Genomic DNA, 24,288 nt, shown 5'->3' with positions numbered 1-24,288 from the left:
TCTCTTTACCCATTTCCAAAGGTAGAGAATAAGACCCTATCAAGAAGACGACACACACTTTTGGTTATATTACGCCTCTGTCTTCTCCATTTCAGACTTTGACGCCAGATTTTTTTATTATCCGTCTTACAAGACTTTTATCTCGGTAATAGAATCTACCCTTATGATGCTCGCGGATTCAATCGGGTAATTCGAATTGACTATTGGGGACTGTAGACTGCGGGGTGCAAAAAACCGTGAAAATAACCTAAGCAGAAGTTTATTGTCTTTCTTGACCAAATTGGTGTTATGTGGAAGATAATCGTAGAGTTCTTGAAGTTAATGGTCAATAACAGCATTTTAAAGACAGTTCTAATGCACTAAGCATTTAATGGAGCTACTTGAATGAGGGAAATGGAATTGATCAATTTTTAATATCCTTAGAACCTACAGCAATGACCAAATACGCCATTCAATACATTTATTTTGCCTTATAGTAGAGAAACGTACAACTTACCTAGTACCATTTACTTACAGCAAATATAATTTCAGATCTAAATAGATTTGTCTTTTTGTCTAGAAGTGGAAGTGATGATGTTAATAAAATGAAAAGGAAAATAATAGGTGATAAGATGAATAATGACAGTAAAGTGGAAAAATAATCCACTAATTGAATAAAAATACTACTTGAATTTCACACAACCTGATTCATCAATGCCAGAGATTGGTAATGGTTCAACAACCAAATATCGTTATTCTCATGATAGGTGAGGATGTGATAAATTAATCCAAGTTAATCAATTCACAATAAATATGTGATTTGAAACTTTTGCATCAATCTTTTGAAATTTTACCTACCTTCAGAAGAATGTTGTTTATAACTTAGAACTGAAGTACATGTTCATCTACGAAACCGTGAAGTTATGATTATCTCTTACAAAAATTGTTATGTTACAACATTGCCAATAATTTGGCTTTATAATCCAGAGACCTGGGTTCAAATCCCGGCCCGGGCAAAATGTTTTTCTCGTGTTAAAAGTAGTCATTAAAATCATGTCTTAGGTGCTGATCAGTTGCGACCTGAAAACACTGAAACCAGACCTCAGCACTCCATCCAGGTCACTGGATATTGTTACTATTGCCAATAATGAACACATCACGATAATCTTGAGGTCATCAGATTGACTATTTATTCAATTAATTTGGAATAAATATAAGATGATAGTTGATGTTTTCATGAGATGAAGGTGAACATAATAAACTTCGGTTGAGGAAAAATTAGTATTGACAACTTATTTTAGAAAAAAATAATTTATTATTTTATACATAATATTTTACATTATTATTATAATTATATTTTATTGGCTGAATCTTAAAATTTGAAAATTGACATTTTTATTATGCACAATAAGGGTGATTTTTTCCAAGAATTAAACATTTTTATCACTGGAATTAAACTCTCTTATCAACAAAATGAGAATGGAATGAAATAAATCAACTCTAATCTAATTTATATTTATGAGACATTCGTTTGATAGTTGTTGATTGAATCAGTCTAATGTAGAGGATCAACAAGATTCTATTCCACATTTTTTTGGAAAAACCCTATTATTCACACCAAATTGGGGTACGCTTCACCCCTATGATTCTTCTTCGATTCACATCAATTGAAACCTCCATTCAATTCAGTAGATGAGGGTTGTTTTTCCCAAATTTTAGAATGCTGACCAACATTTTGTCATAAAAGAGTTTATGATTCTCGATTGATGGGATGAATTTCTCCGTCATAACCTCTGTGACATTATCTACGAATTTGGAGTCGATTCACGCATCGAGGAATTTATAACGAACCGAACTATAATTCATTTTGAGGAGGGCTGTTTGCGACAATGGAGGCTCCGCTCGACAAAGAGGGCACGCAACTGAAAAAAGAATCATGCTGGAGGTTATGGTTGAGATGATCACTTTCCTCACGAATCTCGAAACACTTTGGGGATGTCACGTCAAACGCGGAAGAAATATCACTCGTCCCGGTTGTGGTGAGTGTAAAAAATGAAGAAAAAAGGGGAGAATCGAACAAGATATGTCCCGTACCGTTTGGCATATCTCATCATTTATAATTTCCAACTCATCGTGTTCGAGGGAACGTCATGGTATTGTCTCCAGATCCAGTGCTGTGCTCTTCCACGGGAAACTTCAAGACGTTTTTGAAAGCGTCCCGCTGGTCGCGAAAAATACCATCCCGGTAATCTTCACTAGCATAATGCACTGTCTTATAACCTCCAAACTCATCAACATCCAACCTCAAATCGCCGGTTCCCGTCCTATCAGGGAAAATCATGTGTGCACCACCTTTAACAACCTCATTCCCCTTACTTGGAAAAGTCAGTGTTTTTCCATTTCTTGTGTACTTTTCTCCACTCACGTCGTGATACGAATGTTGTGATGATGTGGAAGCTGATGATTGGTCGTAGCCTGAAGAGCCGTAAGATGACGTCACCGGAAAGATGACTTTCTTCCTGTCTGAATGTTGTTTGTTGAGTGACTGTTTATTGTGGTAGTCATCATACTTGTTGTAATCGTTGGCCTGTTGATTAAAGCTCTGGTTTGACTGGTCGTAATAATTGTTGGTGCCGTAGTAGTCGGGTTCAATTGGGCCACCGTTGGCGAAGACCAGCTTTGTTGTGCCTGTTCAGACAAGAGAATGAATGAGATATGTGCAAATGAGGTTGATTGATAAAAACTTATTAATGATTACTAATGTATAGAATAATTAATTTTGATTTAAAACAATCATTTACTCTTCATTTGCAGGTAGTGAATGAATTTTTATAACATTTTTGATAGACAATTCCATTTGCAATTATTCTGAACCTTCAACAAACGTTAATTCTAGTTTGTTGAAGGTTCAAAATTGCAAATGAAATCGTCTATAGAAATGTTTAATTGGATCATGTATCATGGATATGATATTTATTTTGTGGAATGAAATTCAGATCTTCCACTCGTTATTTCATGAGAACAATATTATACTTATGAAGGTGAAGCGTTGTTCAAGTAATATTCTCATAGCTGAATTTTTTTGAAAACTTTTGTGAATTCAAATGAATGAAAAAAAAAACAAGAAGTCAAGAAATCAACTTTAATACGTTTCTAGCAACGTCTAAATATAATTTATTCAGCTAGCCTACTAGCTACCTACCTCCTGAGCTATCTTGATTATCATATCCACTGGATCCTTGTGGCAAATTCTGTATCCTGCCCTGATAGTAGCCCTGCTGCGAATAGGGCCTCTGATTGTAGTTGTGTTGTGTAGGAGGAGGGGGAGGAGGACGATACGGCCGCTGCGGTCGGTAGTAGTTCGGAGGAGGTAGCGGTTGAGGAGGAGGAGGAGGATAATGAGGAGCAGGCTGAGGTGGCAGACTCTGTTGAGGGTAGTAAGGGGGTCTCTGAGGATGAGGCGCTTGGGGATTGAGGTAGTACTGGTAGTGAGGTGCATACTGAGGTATTTGCTGGTTGCTGAAGAATCGGAAGAATCCGCCGTTGTGGTTGTTGAGATAGTCGACCAGTTTGTCGGGGTCCCTGGGGCAGGTGGGGTAGGCCACGAGGCAGGCACGGGGATCCCCCCTGGCAGTGTAGCCCAGAACGGCCGCTCGCCCGAAAACCAGCAGCGGAGAGTCATCCACAAAGTTCAGCACTGTCAGTAATCTGTGAAACGAGAAAAAAACACACAAATATAATCAAATTTAAGAAAAATAGCGTAAGTTAAAAGTGTGACTTGTAACTATTTAGTATTCATTTCTCAAATAAACTCTATACCTGTTTTCCAATTGCATAATTGAAAAATAAACAGAACAAAAATAAAATAAATTTGTGACATTAGTATGAGCTATCTCTAATCCTCTGAAAATTGCAAAAAAATGTCCATACTCTTACTCGAGATTATTAAGCCTACGTGAAATTATTTAGAAGTGTATTGGCAACTTTCCACAATGTTGAGTGGAGAGTAAATACAAAAATGATCACCAGATTCTATTGAACAGATCTTTTTTGTAATAATCTTTATGTTTTATTCTATTTGAATGGTGAAATCTTATCTGTTTATTGAAAAAAAATGGATTTGACTGAGAAAGTTGTTCTAGATAAAACACTTATTGAAATGGGCTGCTTTCATCCTAAATTTTATTTAGGATACAAAACAACAAATAATGTTTTAATTTAATAAAGAAGATTTCTAATAAAAAAATACAACAAGAACAATTTAAAAATCAGGCGCTTATAAACTGGAATGTAGTAATTGTGACAAATTTTACATTGGTCAAACACGTAGATGTTTTCAAAAAAGGTTCAATGAACATATTCAGGCTTTAAATTCAAAAAATACTACTCAAAAATCAGCGTTTGCTGAACATTTAATTGAGAATAATCATAATTATATCAATATAAATTCTAATATGAAAATATTAAGCATTGGTAGTGAAAGTAATAAATTGAATGTAAAAGAAGAATTTTATATCTATAAAACTGCAAAATTGAATAGGAATAATTTAATAAATATAATCCAATTTGACATAAATAATCCTATTTTGATAAAATTAAAAATGAATAAATAAAATTAAAATTTTAAATATAAATTTAAATTTAAATTTAATAACTTTTACCATAAATAATTAGTCATATGAATTTAAACATATGTCAGTTTTATATCAATTAGTAAACAGTTATTGAATTTTATTTACTTATTTTAGAACCTGAAGATGGTTTTAGAACCGAAACTAGTTGAAAAAAAAGTTCAACTATTTTAAGTCTTTTAATAAATAAAGGGTGCTACAAGTTTTATTTGTTCTAGATATTATAATGAGTGTCGGTTCAGATAATTCCTGAATTTAATATTGGTGCAGCTCAGCGCAAATTCCTATTTTTTTGTTCTTTCCCTTATTTTGCTTTTTCTTCTCCTCATTCCTCTTCCTCCTCTTATTCAGATTTTTCTTCTCCTTCTTCTTCTTCTTCTTCTTTTTCTTCTTCTTCTTCTTCTTCTTCTTCTTCTCTTCCTCCTCCTCCTCCTACTCCTCCTCCCCCTACTACTCCTCCCGCTCCTCCTCCTCCTCCTCCTCCTCCTCCTCCTCCTCCTCCTCCTCCTCCTCCTCCTCTTCCTCATCCTCAACCACCTCCTCCTACTTCTTACTATATTCTTCTTCTTTTTCATATCCACCTTCTTCTTCTCTTGTAACTCTACTACTCTCACTTCCTTTGCCAACTGACACTGCACCTCTCACCTCTCACCCTCCGTTCATCGGACTCCTACCCACCCTTTGACGTTCAGGAGGCAAGAAAAACAAGTCGAACAAAATTTGATAAATGATAAACAGCCTTCAGAGATGCATGTTGCCGGCGGGCCTTCTCACGGCGCTCGAATGCAGTCTCGACGGGGGCTCTGCCCCCTTGGCTTCTTCAGTCGTGACCTTAGGCCGGCCGACGCTCAACTCTGTCCTCAGGGCGAAAACCAAAAAACGCCCTCACAATCAACCGTGATTCATCCATTTGCTTGTGCCCCATAAACCCCGTAAAAATAAACACAAACACTGTACATCACTTAAAATCTTTTCTTTCTACCAATTCAAGTCATCAGGGAGGGAACCACCTACATTCTTTCTCATCCGGTTCCATGATTTGAAACCTCTTCCCAATACTGTTCAACACTATCCCACCATCGTCCCTAATTGCAACTGATCAGTACAGTATTACCTACATGTTTCGTAAATTCGATTTTTTCTGTTTTCATTCTATAATAAATCGTGTGTGCCTGAGGCAAAACTTGAGAGTCTAATTATCTAAGGGTAATTTTAATGTTCTTCCTAAACTTAGCACTGATATAAATTGGTTGGAGTTGAGAGGGCATTGAGTTAATTTGAGTACAGTAATCACCAGTTCTCTACCATATTTAGATTCTTTCAGCCTTTTTTCCTAATATTTTCATAAATAATCTTTTTTTAATATTATCTCCCGTTATTGAATCATTCGTTATCAATCCTCTCCCCCCTTTCTCCCGCAACAGATATGCAGCTTTTAAAATTATTTTTCTAATTCTCAAACGATTAGATTGGTTCCAAATTCTCGAAAGCTAACTCTTTTTACTAATCCTCATGACAATCGGTGAATGGGAAATAAGAAAATGAAAAAAATTAGAATTGAGTCGTAATAATAATGTCGAAGATAAACGTGTCTGTGAACGTTAAGTTAAAGTAATCTGGAAACATACTTTCGGTTCCAGGGATCAACAAAATATCAACTTTCATCAATCTTCAGGCTGAACCAGATACTTGCTGGATGTTTATAATTATTATCAAACGACACCACTCGTTTGTTACCATTTATACTCTTCCTTCTACGCTAGAGAAAAACGCCCTAAACTTGTCAAGCTCTCCGTTATCTATGTCTTCCCAGTTACAGAAATTAAAGTATACAGTAGGACAGGATAATGCAAGACACTTGAAAAAATGACATGGAACAGATGTAAACTGAGTTGATATGTGTTACACATACTCGTAGAGATAATAGAAGGATCAATGAGCGAGAGAAATTGGAGCAATGGACGTCATCTTCTGTATACAATACGAGTCGAGATTTATACACAAATAAGATATATACTGTAAACAAAGTCCCAAACGACGGGAGTTTTATCTTCGGCTTTAATTAAGTACAACAGATAAGCTCCCACGCTCTTCTGGGCACCCCAAACTTAAGTTTTACCCCCCTACCCTTGAGCTTCACCCCCTACCGATGACATTTAAGAGTTCTGGTTAAAGCAAAGGTAGCCTTCAATGATCTGTATGCACGTTGGAATATGGTCTGCAATAAAGCTGTCTTCGCCTCTAGTAAGTGAGCACGGATATAGTGGAGAAGCCAACAGATAACGGCCTGGAAAATGGGAGATACGTAAACATTCACACGTTTAGGTTTATTATTCTTGTTTTTATGACCAACGGGAATGGGAATCTGATGTTAAATTATTTTGTAGAGGAAATCAAATTTGTCAAGCAATTTTCATGAGCTGATTATAGATTGTATTTGAGGAGGTTGAAAACAGATTCAAGTCAGTGAGATTTTAAATTTGTTTTTTCTTCTAAGAAATTGTTTTCAATTTACAACATACAGTAGTGAAATAGGTTTAAAGAGAATTTACAATAATTGATTTGAAGATCTTCTAATTTGATAGTTCAATTTACCTTTAGATTGTTTTGTATAATGAAATCTTGAAATTAATGTCATTCAAATCATTTAGAAAAAATTGTATTTGAGTCATTTATTCAGGACTACAGAAGTTCATTACGAGAAACCCAGGTGAGTTTTCTTCCCATTCCAAAATTCATATTACTGTCGTACCATAGTGCAGTTTTGTACCTATAAAGCTAGTCTAGAGAATTTTCTGAAACCTCATGAAAACACCTTCCCGTTTTCACTTTATTTCTATTGTGTAATCAATCCATTCTGTTAATTCCTCTCCAGTTCCATATACGACAACTTCTATCTTTTATCCAAATTTATCCTTGATTACTCATTTTGTTATTATGTTTTCTCTCATCCCTATTCTCTTCGTATAACTTTTTTCTATAATTCAGTATCAATAAACGATGGCTTATGTTGGTGAACTATTTTTTGTTTTTCTTCTCATCTATTAGTGAATTTCTCATCAGTACAGTATAATAAATCAATTGTCACTCACGTCACGACAGCATCCTTTGTGAGGAACGGGAATGGCCCGGCCTGCTGCGATTGGCTGCCGTAGTTGTTGTAGTTGTTGGAGCCGGGCCTGGCGCCGGCAGCCACTTCACACAGAAGTCGCGGAACGCAGCGCAAGTCATCATACTGCGCTATGGAAGCCAACGCGCCATACAGGGACGTTGGCGCGTACCCTCCCAGAGCACCCGGGTAAGCAGGGGGTTGAGGATATCCTCCTGGAACTCCTCCTCCTTGAGGATAGCCTCCTGGTACTCCTCCCCCTTGAGGATAGCCTCCCGGAGGCGGGATTCCGCCGAACGGTGAACCTCCTCCCGGGGGTAGTCCTCCTGGAGGTGGTGGACGTGGCGGGAATCCGTAGCCGGGACCTCCAAGAACTCCAGGCCCGGGTCCTTGTTGGAAGTAACCGCCCTGTTGGGGTGCGTACACACCGGGCGTTCCGCCCTGACCGCCTTGCAGACCTTGCAGTGCGCCCAACGCTGACGCCAGACCTCCACCTTGGTTCAGGAGTGAGGTCAGTTGTCTGAGAAAATAATGAAAAAGAATAATTGCAATTGATTATTTTAGTTCGCCAATTATTGTGAAAATCCGTTGACTATAATAATCTTGAAAGAAGGTGTCGACGATGACCAATGTTCGCTCTGGTCTGTTTCATGATAAACAAAACTACATTCAGTTCAATATAGTCTTATCATATGGCATTATAAATACTTTTCTATTTGTATCCTCACTTTTCTTCTTAGAGCTACTGAAATATTATTGAATCACAATAAAAGCTATCAAGTACCTTTTTATTTTATCACATTTATAACTAGTTACAACTCTTGTAATTTACACTTGAAAATGGCTATTGAAGGGTTGAAACTACAGTAGTTGCGTTGTGATGAAATAAAAGAGTACATGATAGATTTTATTGTGCTCTTATCAAATACTTTATTCGTCTACGGTTGCATAGATTGTATTTTTCAAATGAGGTGCATTTTAGGAAGTGCTAAAAAATTCGTTAATTCGTGTACGTGAAAAGATTATGATTATTACAGCGTATATTTTCCCTTTCTTTTTACTACTTATGTATTTCTTCAACATGATACAAACAGCAGAATAATTTTTGGGAATTCAGTGCTCAAATACCTCTGTCGCCTTATATAAATAATGTTACCTTTTAGACTAGTATAATCACAATGTGACAAGGAAATTCTCTCCATTCAGGAAATAAATTGTGTTCCACTTTCAATTTCAAATATAGTACTGAAATTCTAATAGTACCTAAATACTAATTCGGATGATAATAATATAACGAATCAAATCAATTTATATTTCCACATCGTATCACAAAGATATGTAAAATTACATATATTCAATTATTAATACAATACATTAATATTTAAATAGAAAATTATATATAATCATCATCATCGTCTTACAAGGATAAGCTCTATTGGTCTGTACCGGCATCCATTCCTTTCTTAGTCTTTCTATGCCTCGCTTTCCTTTGGGTTTGTACTCCCATGCTAATATTGGGAGCCTATTGGATGGCATTCTGAATAAATGAGTAGACCAATTTTCCTGATATTTCTTCAGAATATCCAATAGCGGTTCTACATTCAATTCAGCTCTTATGTTGACATTATTTATTTATTCCATCCAGTCTACTACAACCTTCAACCGCCCGTAAAAATCGCATTTCAGCAGCTTAGATACGAGATTCAGTTTGTCTGTTTAAAACCCATGCCTCGCTACCGTCTGCAATAATCTTGACTCGTTCGCCTTCCTATAGCTTGTCTTATAGTGCCACAGACCGCACTGAATCTCGCTACCTTATCACCGACATGGAAAATTATATAATTATTATTACATTAATGTCATTCTACAGATTACGTGGAATCCCCCCAAGAAGACTATACGTCTGTGAATAGGGGAGAGTTCTTGCACGAGAAATAAATCAACATGCAGCTAAATAGAAATAAAAATTAAAATCTCAGTACCCTTTTTTGAATTATTTTATCACATAATGTTCTCAGGGTACTGATATTTTTATTTTTATTTATATTTATAGTGTATTACAAGTAGCCTTTCATTCATTCATGACTTCTTCTCATATGAGGCAAGATGCCACGATGTCAGAAATGTGCATGAAATAAGTCTTAATTGTGCAAATTCTTATAGAATCTTTCACCTTTTTGTTAATTGAAGTTTCGTGCCTCAATATTACAAATCATCAAGTGTCGGCTGCGCAAAAGCCTCTTTCAACCATGATTAATTCCACGAGAACCAATCAGAGAAGCCGTCTTATCGATAACGGCTTCTCGGATTGGTTCTGGTAAAGTTAATCACGGTTAAAATTTAACCGGCTTTTGTGCAACCGGGCCTAAATGAAGTAATTTGACATAAACTGGAAATTACAGTAAATTATAGTCTACATTATGTACTGAATGCACATACCGTTGGGCTAGATGTACAAATACGCGTAGCAAAAGAAATTGATGAATGAGAATAATTGACCATATTTCTGAGTATGAGTGTATTATGTGTTCATGGCTGATCTCATATCATACAGATTTAGAAATCAAGACTTCATGCACGAAACGTACAATTTAGAGTTGAAAGAATGTATAATATTCGCCAGTATTATTAATTAATTTCCTGCAACTTACCCTACAAAATCGCCAATCTGCGATGATTGAGCTCTGGTTTCATGATCGAGCATCAGTGCTGCAGTGACGTAGAAGAGGAGTTGTTTGGCACTCATTATTCTGGAAAATTAAATCATTCAAAAATCACCTCTCTTATCTTTTAATAGAAGAGGATGGAACGAAATTTATAATTTTCCACTGCACCTCATCTGTTTCAATGAAAAAAGTTTATCATTTTTTACTGCATAAACAGAGAACCAGTTCTACAAGTTAGCAATCAATTATTTCAACATGCATTAAACAACTTTGAAGAAAACCACAGCTGGTCATTAGATTTGTACTGATTCTCAACAGATTTCATATTAATCAGGAGCATAGGATTAGTATATTCTGGATGATACCTAAGTTGAGAATTGGATGAATCAGCAAATACTTCCATGGTTATGTATGAATTTCACCCGTTTTTAATAATTATTGAGCAGTTAAGTCGATTACTGCTACATTTTGAATTGTACAGATACTATTAATTTTTATAGTACAGAGTACTATCAGAGACAAGCAATATAGCTTATGCTTATCCTTTATCTATGTTATACTGGTATTTGATATTTCTACTATTGATATTTGAATAGTTTCAAATAGCTGAAAAGTATTGGAAGAATTTGAGAAAAAACTTTCAAGAACTATCAATTTCAATTGAAATTTTATAGTACTGAGTACTATTGATATTTGAATAGTTTCAAATACCTGAAAAATATTGGAAGTATTTAAGCCCATCAATTTGAGAAAAAACTTTCAAGGACAATCAATTTTAATTGAAACTGTTAAATGACCAACGGATTTTTCAATCTGTAAAATTGATTATTGAAAATGAAGAATGAGAAAATTTGGTTGGAATAATTTTTAATTTGAAGTCAGAAAATATGAATTATAGCTGGACATAGGAAGTGATGAACGATATTTTTGTCATCTGTGGTCGCTCCAAAGATGCTGGTCCAGTATTTCATTCAAACTGTTCTACGCAAAAAGGTTTAGAAAGTCTATAATTTATGGCACAGTAATCAGAATTTGCAGCGATGGAATCGAAGAATCAACATAAGTAGGATGTTGTTGGAATAGAGTGATTTGTATCGAAGTGAGAAGGTGATTTGCCAAAAATTAGACGTTAGAAAGAAATTGAAAGAATGACAAGTAGACTAACAATTCATTTCGGTGAGTTATGATCATAATGAAGTTATACTGTCTTTCTCATCTACTGCTTAGTGTGAGCTTTTGAATTATTACTTAACTTGCTATATAAGTCCAGCGTGGGCTTACAGACATGCCGCAAATTTTAGAAACAGTTCAAGCTATGAATTTCAACTTTCACTATCTTTTTAGACAAGAGCAGCAAACAAAGATTATGAATGTGTTTGACTGATGATTTTTGTAATATAATAGAATCATAAATATTTTCGATGTGAAGAGAAGTTTGAAATATATATATATAAACTACTTTGAATAATGGATCACTTCTCATGTACAGTACAAGTAGTATCATAGAACAAGCTATACAAGATGTACAAGATATACGCAATATGTTGCGCAAAGTATGAACTCATGAGAAATATAAATAATTGATGATTGAATATTATTCATGGATTTGATTTTCAATATTATTGATATGTTCACTCCAGGCATCAATGTAGTATAACATTCAGGACGAATCAAATTCAGTGGAAAGTTTATATGATAAAATGTATAGACAGAAAATAAATATTGAAACAAACAATAACAAAGACTAATCTTCACAATTATATGAAAAATGAAATGTATGAATTCAGGGCTACTCTCTTGTATTTATAAAATAAAATTATAGTACCCTTTAAAATTAATAAAAAATAAATAATAAATTACGTTACAAATTGTATTCTTATTTTATTAATTTTAAAGGGTACTATAATTCTATTTTATAAATAAGAATAAAGTATGTTCAAGAATATATACTTGATTGAATTTAGCAGAATATTACTGATTTCATAATAATTGTTTGCAGTGTCAATGCTGACTGCAAAGTACGGTATGCATTCATTATCTCAGCTCTAGATATAGTCCAGATATCTCTGTTGAAAATTCACCCTCCTAAAAGATTCAACGGAAATCACAGAAAGCTGGAAGACAAAAAAATGAAATTTCATTGATTCATCAACTTTTCTTCTGAATGGTTCAGAAACTCAAAAAACTCATCCAACCTCACCCAACTAATAACAATAAATTAATAACAAGAAACATATTCGAATGACCAGTAAATTCAGCTGTATTGTCTTTAAAATGTTCAGATGAGACAAAAAAATGACTTCAAAAAATGATAACAGTCGCTCGAGGCTTTCTTGGTAGACGGTCTCTCTTCTTCAGAAGTGAGAAGGCGTGCTCTGGAGCTGGAACATTATGATCAGTCCGCAGCTGGGCGGAGTTGGGACCTCTCTTTGACCTCCTCCGAGGTAGCAGGGAAAAAAGCCCAAGGGAATCGCCCCGAAGGGGTTTCTCATTGTCTGCCGGGTTCACGAACTTCGAGACACAAAAAGCCGTTCAAATAAAAACTAAACGTGACTTCGGCAGGCTTAAGCATGTCTAATTGATGCTACTAATGTTTAGTATCATTAAAATAATTCTGAGATTATATAGTCGAACAAAAAAATTAAAATTATGATTTGTAAAAATAAATGAGACGAAAGAAGAAGACTTCTTGAGAATGATTTCGATTCAGGATTTCCAATGGGAGATACTATGATCATGTGTTTCAAGGAACGTTTTTGATGTTGGTATTTCAATCTACCTTGGGTTTCTCATGGGGATTCATTTCATGAATCTGAGAGAATTTTTTCAAATTCAATTTCTTTACAGAATGTTCAGTTCATCAGTTAATTTTGCATTTATGTACGAGTAGTTATGAGCTGTGTGATAAAAAGTTGTTTAAGTCCATTATTTTTGTCGAATGTTAAAAGTAGATTGACTTTGAATGAATCAAAGCATCTGTAGCAGCACCATACATAAATCAACCAACAGTATCGTCAAATCCACTGAGCATGAAATTGAAGTTTGAATATCCCATCATGCTATAGAATGGCTAATTAGAGAGTGAAATGCAAAGAAAGCCGGAAGAAAGAATTCCACTATTATGTATGAGATTTGTCAGACACATCATAAGTTGAATATTGTGATAGCTATTATATCAGTGAACAAAGAAGAATTGAGGTTGCATAATGATTCCCATAGTCTAGTGATAAATCAGCAAAATATGATATCCAGGGTAAGAAAAATATTACTAAAATGGAGAAAGAATTTCACTGTTACATTAACAACAAGAGCTTCTGATCAAAACTGTCCTTTTGAAAGTTTTGCTTCACTATTTTTAATTATTATCCTCTGTATAAATATATTATTTAAACTATTTCTCAATTAGTTGGTTTGCTATAATTTAGTTTTTCAAAGGCTCCAGGTGTGATAGTATCAAATAATTGGGTCAATAATTGATAATTGATCTATAGATACAGAGATTTTTCTATGGAAAAATAACCTATGAAGTACTATTATGAATGTGAAAACATCTAAAATTGATAATACATTAATTTGATGATTAGATCATTTTTTCATCAACAGCACCAGAATGTGCTATCATTTTTATTGGAAAGTGAGTAGGCAGTCGAACACTCCCAATAGAAAAACTAGTGAATATATATTTTTTTAATGAATTTCCAACTTTCTTGGCGGTCATTTGTGAATTAAACTCTGAAAAACTGAACAGGAAAACCTATGAACTGATAAATGTTTCCATATTCCATTTCGAACAAGGTGTCAACGATCTCTAGATTATTCATGGAAGGTGGGATGAACTTGTAATTTTCCAATGACATCACATATTATTGGTGGCGTTACACTCATTGATGGTATTCAGTACCCACAACCTTTTCAAAGTTGCTCTTGAAATAAAAATCCGGGATGTGGGCTGGAGTGAAAGTGAAGTCGAAAATCGTTAATCGACGCCCTGGATCTCACACACCGACGCTGCTTAGCAAAATTTCGACGCCCACTTTGAATGGCATCTTAGAGCTTGCATAGTCATAGTATCTGATTAGATAGGTAATCCACTTCTATGACAATCTTTGAAATATTTACGTTTATAATCCGCCAGATACAACAATGGAAATTTCCCAATAGGAAACAATATAATTGAATCGCGGTGAAATCGGCTATTTGAATCACAAATTGAGTTGACTTTTCATTGAATATTCACGTACTCTAGTAGTATACGATAGATGTTTCAAATGTGAATAATATGACTTCTTACTCATTCCATGCAAAATATTACCTCAAAATGATCTTCTTCCCAGTTCACATTATGTTTTTTCAGAAATTCAAACTCAATTGTACCATAAAAAAGTTCACTTTGCAATGATTTTATATATTCTCCAAACTTGTTACTAGAGTGGACATACAGTTTTGGTTCTTATTGATACATTTTTATTTTATCCATTTATTCCAAAAAGCCAGTCGAGATGTATTCGATTTTCTTTTGATTTGAATAAGTGGGTATGAATAGTTGAATAGTATATTATTATTTATAATAGTACATTATTCATTACCGTATCAGGTTAAAATAGTTGTATATGCTCTGTAAATGCTTTTCGATGTTGGATCTAGAAAATCGTTGAGGTATATCGTGATTTGTAGTATATCGTTGAAGTAAACGTTGAATGAAATCACCCTCATTAGTGAAATTAACCCACTTAATAAATTAGATTCATTTTGGCTCTCTTTCTCCTTCCCCTTCAGGAAGATTCGCTATACCTACATGAAATAATCCCAACTCGAGTCTACGCACAGGCTGAAGTGCCCATGTAGGCACATCCCGTAATCTACAATATGAAACCCTAATTTAAGTACTGAATTATTTGTATTATAAATTTTATATTATTTATCATTTTTGTACTTACTATATTGTGGAATAAAGAACATTCTTGATTGATTGATATTGAAGGACGTAGAACACTTATGCACATTTTTAATATCTATATTGGTTTTCTCTTGGGTTTTCCCTATTTGAAGGTTCCCAAGGCTGTTGACGAAAATAATGAGAAGGGTCATGTCAGTCAATCTGGGAGTTGAACACTGAACAATTATTGCGACAAGTGATCATGTAATTTACGTAGAAGCAAGAGTTGAGAAGTAATAAATGCAGGAAGATACTTAGCTGAATTGTTTTGTCTAACACATTACATATAATTTATATGTCAAGGACTTGGTATACACGAAGAGCTAATTTGTATTTAATGGCTTTTCAAAGCACAATTCTACCGAATTTCTGAATAATAACTTGAACATGAGATAGATATCATTGAAAATATTAAGAATGTATTATTATACCAGTGACAAATGATCTGATCCATGAGTAGGTACATAACCGTGGAAAGGGGGAGCAAACAAGAGCACTTTTGAACCTTTTTAAACAGTGCTACTGTAAAGCACGTTAACCACACTCTAAAGTTAAACATTCAAAGTGCGAACTGAACGAGCAATATAAGAGTCAAGTATAAGTATATAAGGGCCAAGTCACACGAATCGTTTTTTCAGACGTTTTTAGACGAGTCGCGACAGAGCAGGAAGCTTCCCGAAAGGCTAATTAATTGGTTTGGGAATCAGCTGATAATCAGCCAACCGGAGAGCTTCCTGCCCTTCAGACTCGACTAAAAAAGTCTGAAAAAACCTCGTGTGGCTTATTCCTAATGCACGATTGATTCAACGATGCCACTGAACAGCTGGCAATGATAAAACAATAATTTGGAGGCATTGATATGGATAAAGGAGGTCGATCGCGAGCTGAAATCTACATGAGACCTAAACATCCTGTTCATATCCTTACGATCACACAAAACTGTACTAGTCAAGCAGACCACTGAGTGGAACAATTCTCATCTAGCATCTACTACTTTAGTAGGTCTATGGAAATTTTCATACGAATCTGATAACTTGTGTTGAAATTACTAACCTTGAAAAGCTATCACTGTTTGGGAAATGAATTTGAATAAGAGAATAATAAGGAATATTATATTACTGATTTTTAGGTACAGTAATGAATAAAATACTCAACTGATAAGATTCAAATAATGAGTCCATTCTATAAAAAGCATCTTTCCATTTCAAGCAAGATAGTATTATAATTCCATTGAAAATGAGAAGAATACAAGTTAGAAGAAATAAATTAAACGCCGTTTTTTCGATTGATGAAGTAAAACAAAATTTGATGAATACTCTTGGTTCTCAATTTTTCTTTTGGATGGAACAATTTTATCCAACTGTGAAGTGATCGATCAATTTCATTCAACTCAATTTCAATGAAAAACACAACATTGCTTGAATGTGAGTGTTTGTAATATTATGTGATCATTATCTTTGAAATATAAAACTTACATCACTCGAGTATATCAGGGAGCTTGAAACCCCCTCTTGATAAATTCTATGGAGTATAGAATCGGGATAGACTCTATGAAGACACTATCAGAAACACATATTCCTTGAGGAAGTTTCCTTTCTTCGTGTTTTCTTCCAGTTTTCAATTACTTTCAGATATACCGTCAGTATATACTTCAGTACATTAGAGAAGCTCATAATACTGACGGCGAGAATACTCAATCCAGAAAATATGAAATTTCAACTCAGATTTGATATTTTCAAATCGACATTACTCCCATTACTTATTTGTCCACTGAGATTTTCAAGTGCATTACTATGAACTTGAGCGTGCTTGAATGGGACCTTGAGGAACTTCATTCTTGTCTTCGTGTATATAAAATTGAAGATGTGTGATAAACTGGTGAAAAGTAAAGCGTTCATTTCAGAATGGATCTTTATCGACTTGAAACGAGAGATATCTGCATTGTCAAGGTTGCACGAGATGGAATCCTTCTGAAATTGCATCTGAAATGTGAGAAATATAACTACCCTTTGTTGGGGATGTAAATGGTGCAAGGAGTGATAAGGTGCTCTTGAAATGTGATCAAAATCTAGGTCAGCACTATTCTGTCGTAATGCGCTGTAGTTTGTCTCATATTTATGTGCTTTCAGATTGCTTGCAATGGACAAGAACTCATTGTTAAAAATCAGTGTATACATAACATAAAATGCATTTTCTTCGAATGAAGTCTTGCTGGATAAGTTTGTTTAAATTACGATTTAGTAATGTGTAGTAAAATACGTGATTATACTTGTTCAAGTGGAAAGATTCATTTCTGAAAGAGTTATCTATGGGATGTAGAGATTGAATACTGTAGATGATGACTGGAATATAAGAAATGGGATGGAATATCGAAATAAATTCTTATTTCTAATTCATTATCAAACAACGCATCGAATATATTGTTGATATTATTGAAATACGATGTACCATGAAACTCTACCAAATGAATCGCTATAAAATTGACATATTCCTTTGAATGACAGTATTATGGAATAATGTTATTGATAAGAGTAGAAAACTCCCACCAGAATAAGAAAATCTAATACTGTTCCATGAATCCTTCAGAATAATATGGAAGTTTCAGTGGACAGATATGAATTGTGCTTAGGTTAATATGAAACTATTGGAATATGTATTTTCTGATATTGTTATTGATTTCTTCGAATTGATTATAATTCATCGACTAATTACTGAATTATTACTCTTTCTAGGCAATTTATCCATATCATAACAGTTCCTCGACTTATTCTGGCGAAATTTAATTGAAAAAAATAACTTGTCTTATTATATCCTGAATGAGAATCTTAATTTCAGACACGGCTGCAAGGTGGTTCCTATTATCATCCAATAGTGAGCATTTTGTTTTTTACATTTACTATAATCTGTATGAAAGAACCTAAAGAAGGGTTTTCTGAAATCTGCATGTTCTATAGCTATATACACTTTTTGAATGTTTTGCAAATTTGTTGCATGCAAATAGCTAACCAACTCCACTCTTTCTCTCCGTATCAACATTTTTGCTGCATGTGATTGTCTCAATTAGGATAATAAGCCTCTTTTGAAGAATAAGCTGATATAATTTGCAGGTGGGCTTTTACTCAAAGTCTTTGGACTTCATTATCATTAATCAGTGAGGTGCAACAGGAATAAGAGTAGAGTACGCATACATCTTCTTCATGCAGTAGATGCATGTGATAGTGGGTCAAATTTATAGGATTTTTTTATTGGAAAATTTAGTCTAAACTAAAACTGCTGCAAAAGTCGTATGGGAATGCGTAAAATAGTCGAATTATACATGAAATGGAAGATAATTAAATGATCTACAATCTCGTAATACGCACATTCTTGTTTCATCAATTGTTGAAAAGTTATAAGACTTGAAAGAGTGGAAAAATGAAAGAAAAACTGGTTTTTCGAAAATGCATCACTTTAGAACATAAATATCTCGAAAAGTATCACATTTATCGAAAACCTTTACTGAACAAAACTCGTAGGAAATTCATTAAGGTTCATTTTTAAGTAGTTGATTATATCAATAGAACACATTGTTTCCAAGATGTAGGTATTAAGTGGAAAATGCAACTTTCAAACCACCCTCATCCCTTTAGCACATGATTTAGGGGTTGGGATTTTCGATATGCCAACCTCCAAACTAGTCTCAACAAGGCTGCAAAGTCAAAAATTGTGTTCCAATCATTCCCTCCAAATTTCATTGTCAACTGATCTATTGTTGCTGAACAGAAAATTTCACGCTCAACACTAAAGCTGCTGCACCAGTCGTAGGGAAATGCGTAAAATAGTGAAAATATACATTAAATTGAAGATAATTTAATGCTCTATCAGCTCATAATCAGCACGGAGTTTTTTCAATTAATAGTTCAAAAATTATAAGGCCGAAAAGATTGAAAAATTGGAGGCAGAAGTGTTTTTTCAAAAAAAGTCTCACCTTCTAGAGCGGATATCTCGGAAAATATGAGAGATATGGAAAACATTAAAGGACAAAACTTGTTGGTAATTTTTTGAGCTTCAATTTTGCACATTACACAAATGTTCATAAGATGCATCGTTTCCGAGATATATGCGAAAAATGAAATAATGGTACTTTCAAACCACCCCCACCCCTTAAGCACAGGGGGTAGGGGTGAGGACTTTTGATATGTTAATCCTCTTACTACCATTAAAAGAGCTGTGGAGTTGAAAATTGTGTTCCAAACTTTCCCTGTATACATTTATTTGAGCATTCCTTGCCTGGACTAATAGAATATATTTTCAGTGCCAAAATTAATAATGAAATTCATAGTGTGAATAGTGAGAGTGTGGTATTGGCAAGCAATTACAAACTAGTATTTTTTATTTCCATTTTTTATGCTGGATCTAATAATTGAATAATGGAGTTGTTCCTCTCTATGAAGCTCCCTTCAGTTTCTTAGTACAGTTTCTTCACTGTCTGAAGAACTTGGAGTATTTTTTCCACAAATTGTCTCCATTCACTGTGTCAACGACCTGCTATTCAGGAATATCCCATAAAGATGGTGGTGTAGGTGAGAAAAATGAGAAGATCGTTGACAATGTTGAGAATATGGCCACATCATCAAGACCAAAGATAAAGCTTGTTATCTCCCGTTCTCAGGAAAATCCTTGCCTGACAAATGACAATGCTTTTTACTTTTATTTCGCACCCACATTTTATCCCTGAGAGGTACAATAGCATTAATCAGATCAGAAACAGTGTCAGCAGTAAATCTTCTGTCTAGTTTACTTCGGTTGTGCAATGATCATTCTATTGGCCTACATTTCACCCATTGCTACCCGTGCAATGTGCTTTATCGTGCTTGTAACTGCCCATTCAAGGATTACGCAGCTTACACATCCCAGAGTTGAAGAGACAATAGATCTGTGGAAACATTCAGGATCAATTATTGAACAATGATTGATGAATATTATTAACCTGGGATACAATATGTGGTATAATTTCGTTGATAGATTCATTCATTTGTTTATTTATTTGACAGAACAAACAATACAATAGTTAGAAACGAAAATGTAGATTCCATTTTTAATTTTCTTATTCTATGAGGTATTAGTCGAGATTAATAGCCTCAAAATAAAATAAAAAATTAAATCCATTGACATTTATTATTGAATGAAATGCTGATAGATTCAATGTTTTACAAATGACATAAATTGTCGAATTACTTCAAGATTATGCGATGCGATGTACAGTGATGTTGAACTGGATTTGCAAATTCTATAGAGAATTCATGATTCAAGGCAATGGTGACTATAGAGTTTAAAATTGAATTTGAAACTCTTTTTTCAGAATTATACAAACTCCACATTTGACTGAGTCATACAGGCCTGCTAGACCTGAGATTAGAATATTACCGTACATGTAAAAAGTTTTGATCTCATTACTTCCAATTCCATTAAACATTGTTTTTTCATTTCTTGAATTCTTCAATTCATTACAAACTGCAATTTTCCATAATTTTTTTTCAATTTTCAGTCTTTATGTATCTTCCACTATTTTTCCAGAGATTCGATTTTTTGTTCATCAGAGGGAATCTGGATGAGGGAGCAATAATAAGAACAAAGATCTCTAAGAGCTCAGATCGATACAAAATTGAAATGAAGCCATACTACTTCCAGCTGATTATTTGCATCCTTTTCGCTCCGCTCGAATAAGAACAGAAACTTTCAGCGTCTTCATTTTCCAACATGTTAGTTATCTATATAAAAGCGAAATGGCACTCACTCACTCACTCACTCGCAGAACTAAAAATCTGTCCAGTTGGCCCTTTAGAGGCGCACTAAGAAATATTTTGGCGATATTTTAACTCTAAGGGTGGTTTTTAAGGGTTCAAAGTTCGTCTTTTAGCATGTATATTCTTCTTATTCCAATATATTAAAATTATAATTGAAATGTCCATACCATATGTTAATATAGAACTATAATCTAGAGAGAGTACCTCTTCAAAACAGTTGTTCTGTCAACTAAATTAAAAATTTTGTCAGGTTGGCATTAAGTTGAGTTGACTTTGTAAGGTTGGCACCAAGTTGAAGATTGAAATACATTTATCCAGGACCTCCTAAATACCAATTTATGCATTACCTCCTAAATACCTATTTAGGAGGTCCTGATTTATCGCGGAAAAATTGATTGGATACTGCTACTTCAATCAGAGCTATTCCTGGGAATATTATATTACTAGCCGTCAGGCACGCTTCGCTCGCCATATCCGTTTAGTCAGACGTTTAGTCTGGACCCCCGACTGGATCGTCCTAACATATGATAAAATTTAGTAGGTGTGTTCAGTTGGCCCTTTGGAAGCGCAATAAGAACGGAATCGGAAAAATGTCCAAAGATACGCCAAAAATCTGCGTTTTTTAGCGTTTTCTCAGCTTTATCGATAACAAATAGACAGAAAATGTTCAAATTTACTACAGAAGCTCAGCTGGAGTGCAATAATGTTGTGTTAGAAGGAATTTGAAATAACGCCAAAGATACGCCAAAAATTAGCGTTTTCTCAGCTTTTCTGCGTTTCCTCACCTTTTTCAATAATTGATGGAAATATATTAAAGAAAAATCAGTATATAGGTTTAGCTGAGGTGGAAGAATTTTGTTCACCAAAGATACGCCGATATAGTAACAGGTGTTTTTCGAGATCAAATTGACATAATACGTTCAAATTCGGTACAGAGGTTCCGCTGAGGTCTACATGCAGGCGAGCAAAGAGAGCCCGCTGATCTCATTTTTGGACAATCCAGTCGGGGGTCCAGAATTCGGTACAGAGGTTCTACTGAGATCTACATGCAGGCGAGCAAAGCGAGCCCGCTGATGTCATTTTTGGACGATCCAGTCGGGGGACCAGGTGGCGGAGCCCCATGGCTAGTCGGATATGGCGAGCGAAGCGAGCCTGACGGCCAGTTAGCTATAAATATGAACAGCATTGATATTTACTTCCTTACTCTTGAGTGGAGAGAAAGTTGAAAAAACTTTTACATGATTGAATATTGATCTTTCAACCGATTAGACTTAAGAAGATTGGATTAATCCAAATAAAATCGTCGTGGTCTGAGGATACTGAGAGCTTTCTCTGGTTCGAACAGTGAGTTTATATTGATTGCATCAAATTGTCTGTGAAAAGAGCGTCCTTATCCTCGTCATGAAATGGTTGGAAAACAGTAAATTCAATACTGTAATAGAATGATTGGAAGGAAACCACAGTTGATTTAACCGGGTAGTGGTCTGTCACATACTTCGATGGGCATGTGATCACAATAACTTTTTGTAATTTTACGGGATTGTGAATACATATACAATAACATTGTACTAACTACTGAGTCAATGTTTGAGTAAACTAAGTTATTTAGAACCTTCCTTCCTATATAATTGCAGGGGTAAATAGAATATTGAATAGATTGATGATTGATTGATCGATGGTAATAATGGTGAACGATGATCATTCATACTATTTTTCTTAATGGTGTTTCAATTCGATTCATCATTGATGATTCTTTAAATATTATTGAGTGTACTGATGAAACAGCAATTTTTGGTTGACAATTAAACGAATTGACTAAACTTCCACTCACGTGTCTCAGAAACGTTAACAATCAATGGACCAAAGTGCACTAATGATGTGATTGATATGCATTCGAATATCTGAGACATTGCAGATGAATGTAAGTAACTTACTACCGCTGAAGCTCTCTATAACCATACAAAAAAATGCACCCGTGCAACTTAAAAAAAAAACAACAATTAATTGATATGAATTGATTGATTGATATTATTGCACTTCATAATCCAATAATTTTATTGAATCATAACATAGATTCAGTAAGTCGAAGAATAATCGAATCATAATGAGATCATTCATCCAAAATACATTATTGGTTTAACAGTGTACTACCGGTAATTCCAAGGATATAGAAGTAACATCATACCATCATACGAGTAAGTAATTTGTCATATTCCTACTATCCTATCCTACATTAATTTCCATGCTTCATCTCAATTTATTACAGCTCTCAATTACTATACTATTCATGTAAAGTCCACTACTCAGAGCCAAGAAAAATCATTAACATTTTTCGTCCACAATATGCATGCTACTACATTATCCTTGAAGACTCAAATATTTTCTCATCAAAATTCTACAATATTTGTAGTTTCAATCTCGCTAAGTTTCAAAATTTATAAATAGCACAAGGGCTATTTTTATTTTGACAGTAACTAACTGTAATGAAGTTTATATATGTATACCTTTATTTCACTGAGTTGTGTTTTTGTCAAAATAAAAAAATGATTTGATTTGATTTGATTACCTTATTATTTTATCTATCAATGTTATTACACCAGTGTCATTTGTATATTGTAATGATTATCGTATCGTATCATATCAATCATATCAGCTATGTATATGTACTCACTATCTTGATTAGTGCAAGAAAATAGTCAAATGACTTGTTAGTTTATATAATATAGCACATATTTGACACAAATTTTTAGTATAAGTATAAAAAGTTCTAGTCTCATGAAATTAGTTTAGATTCATGACGTGATCTAATATATCATTGTAATCTATTCAATTTATTGGCATGAGAGTATTATCAAAACATGATAAACAGTATCATTGAATAATAATTCTATTAACTGCAGTGATAATACCTCTATCAAATTTGCTGGAGAAAGCCTGATTTTGGCTGAAGATGTTTGGCAAGCAATCAAACAAGCACAGTTAGTGTAGGAAGCACTAAACTTTTACATACAGTACCTGACTCTCACAGACACAACGCGTCTCTCAACTCCACAAGACACCAACTCTCTAAAGCAACTACAGTAAGTTCTTTGACTCTCAACGAGCGACTAAAATCTCCCACTGATCGTCCACTAGTTTTCTCCGGCCGCCGGTTCACTCACTCTCTCATTCTTATTCCCCC

The 24,288-nt window shown here is 34.4% G+C and overlaps 1 protein-coding gene across 2 annotated transcripts; it reads right to left on the bottom strand.

Annotated features, from left to right (window-relative positions):
• Positions 1-1,274: 1,274 nt before the first annotated feature.
• Positions 1,275-24,288, bottom strand: LOC111048365. 2 transcript variants are annotated; one of them, XM_022334240.2, is made up of 5 exons: positions 24,123-24,288; positions 10,371-10,469; positions 7,703-8,239; positions 3,182-3,687; positions 1,275-2,667 (listed from the first exon to the last, which is right to left on the bottom strand). In XM_022334240.2, the coding sequence occupies exons 2-5, from the start codon at positions 10,463-10,465 to the stop codon at positions 2,108-2,110; spliced, it is 1,698 nt and encodes a 565-aa protein (XP_022189932.2). In that variant the 5' UTR covers positions 10,466-10,469; positions 24,123-24,288; the 3' UTR covers positions 1,275-2,107. The 2 variants fall into 2 exon arrangements, with proteins under 2 accessions (XP_022189932.2, XP_039288322.1); XM_039432388.1 differs by having other exon boundaries at positions 24,017-24,210.

This window comes from Nilaparvata lugens, chromosome 7 (genome assembly GCF_014356525.2).
Source record: "Nilaparvata lugens isolate BPH chromosome 7, ASM1435652v1, whole genome shotgun sequence".
Lineage (NCBI taxonomy): Eukaryota > Metazoa > Arthropoda > Insecta > Hemiptera > Delphacidae > Nilaparvata > Nilaparvata lugens.
The sequence above is the reverse complement of the archived record's forward strand: the minus strand, read 5'-3'. Positions and strand labels throughout refer to the sequence as shown.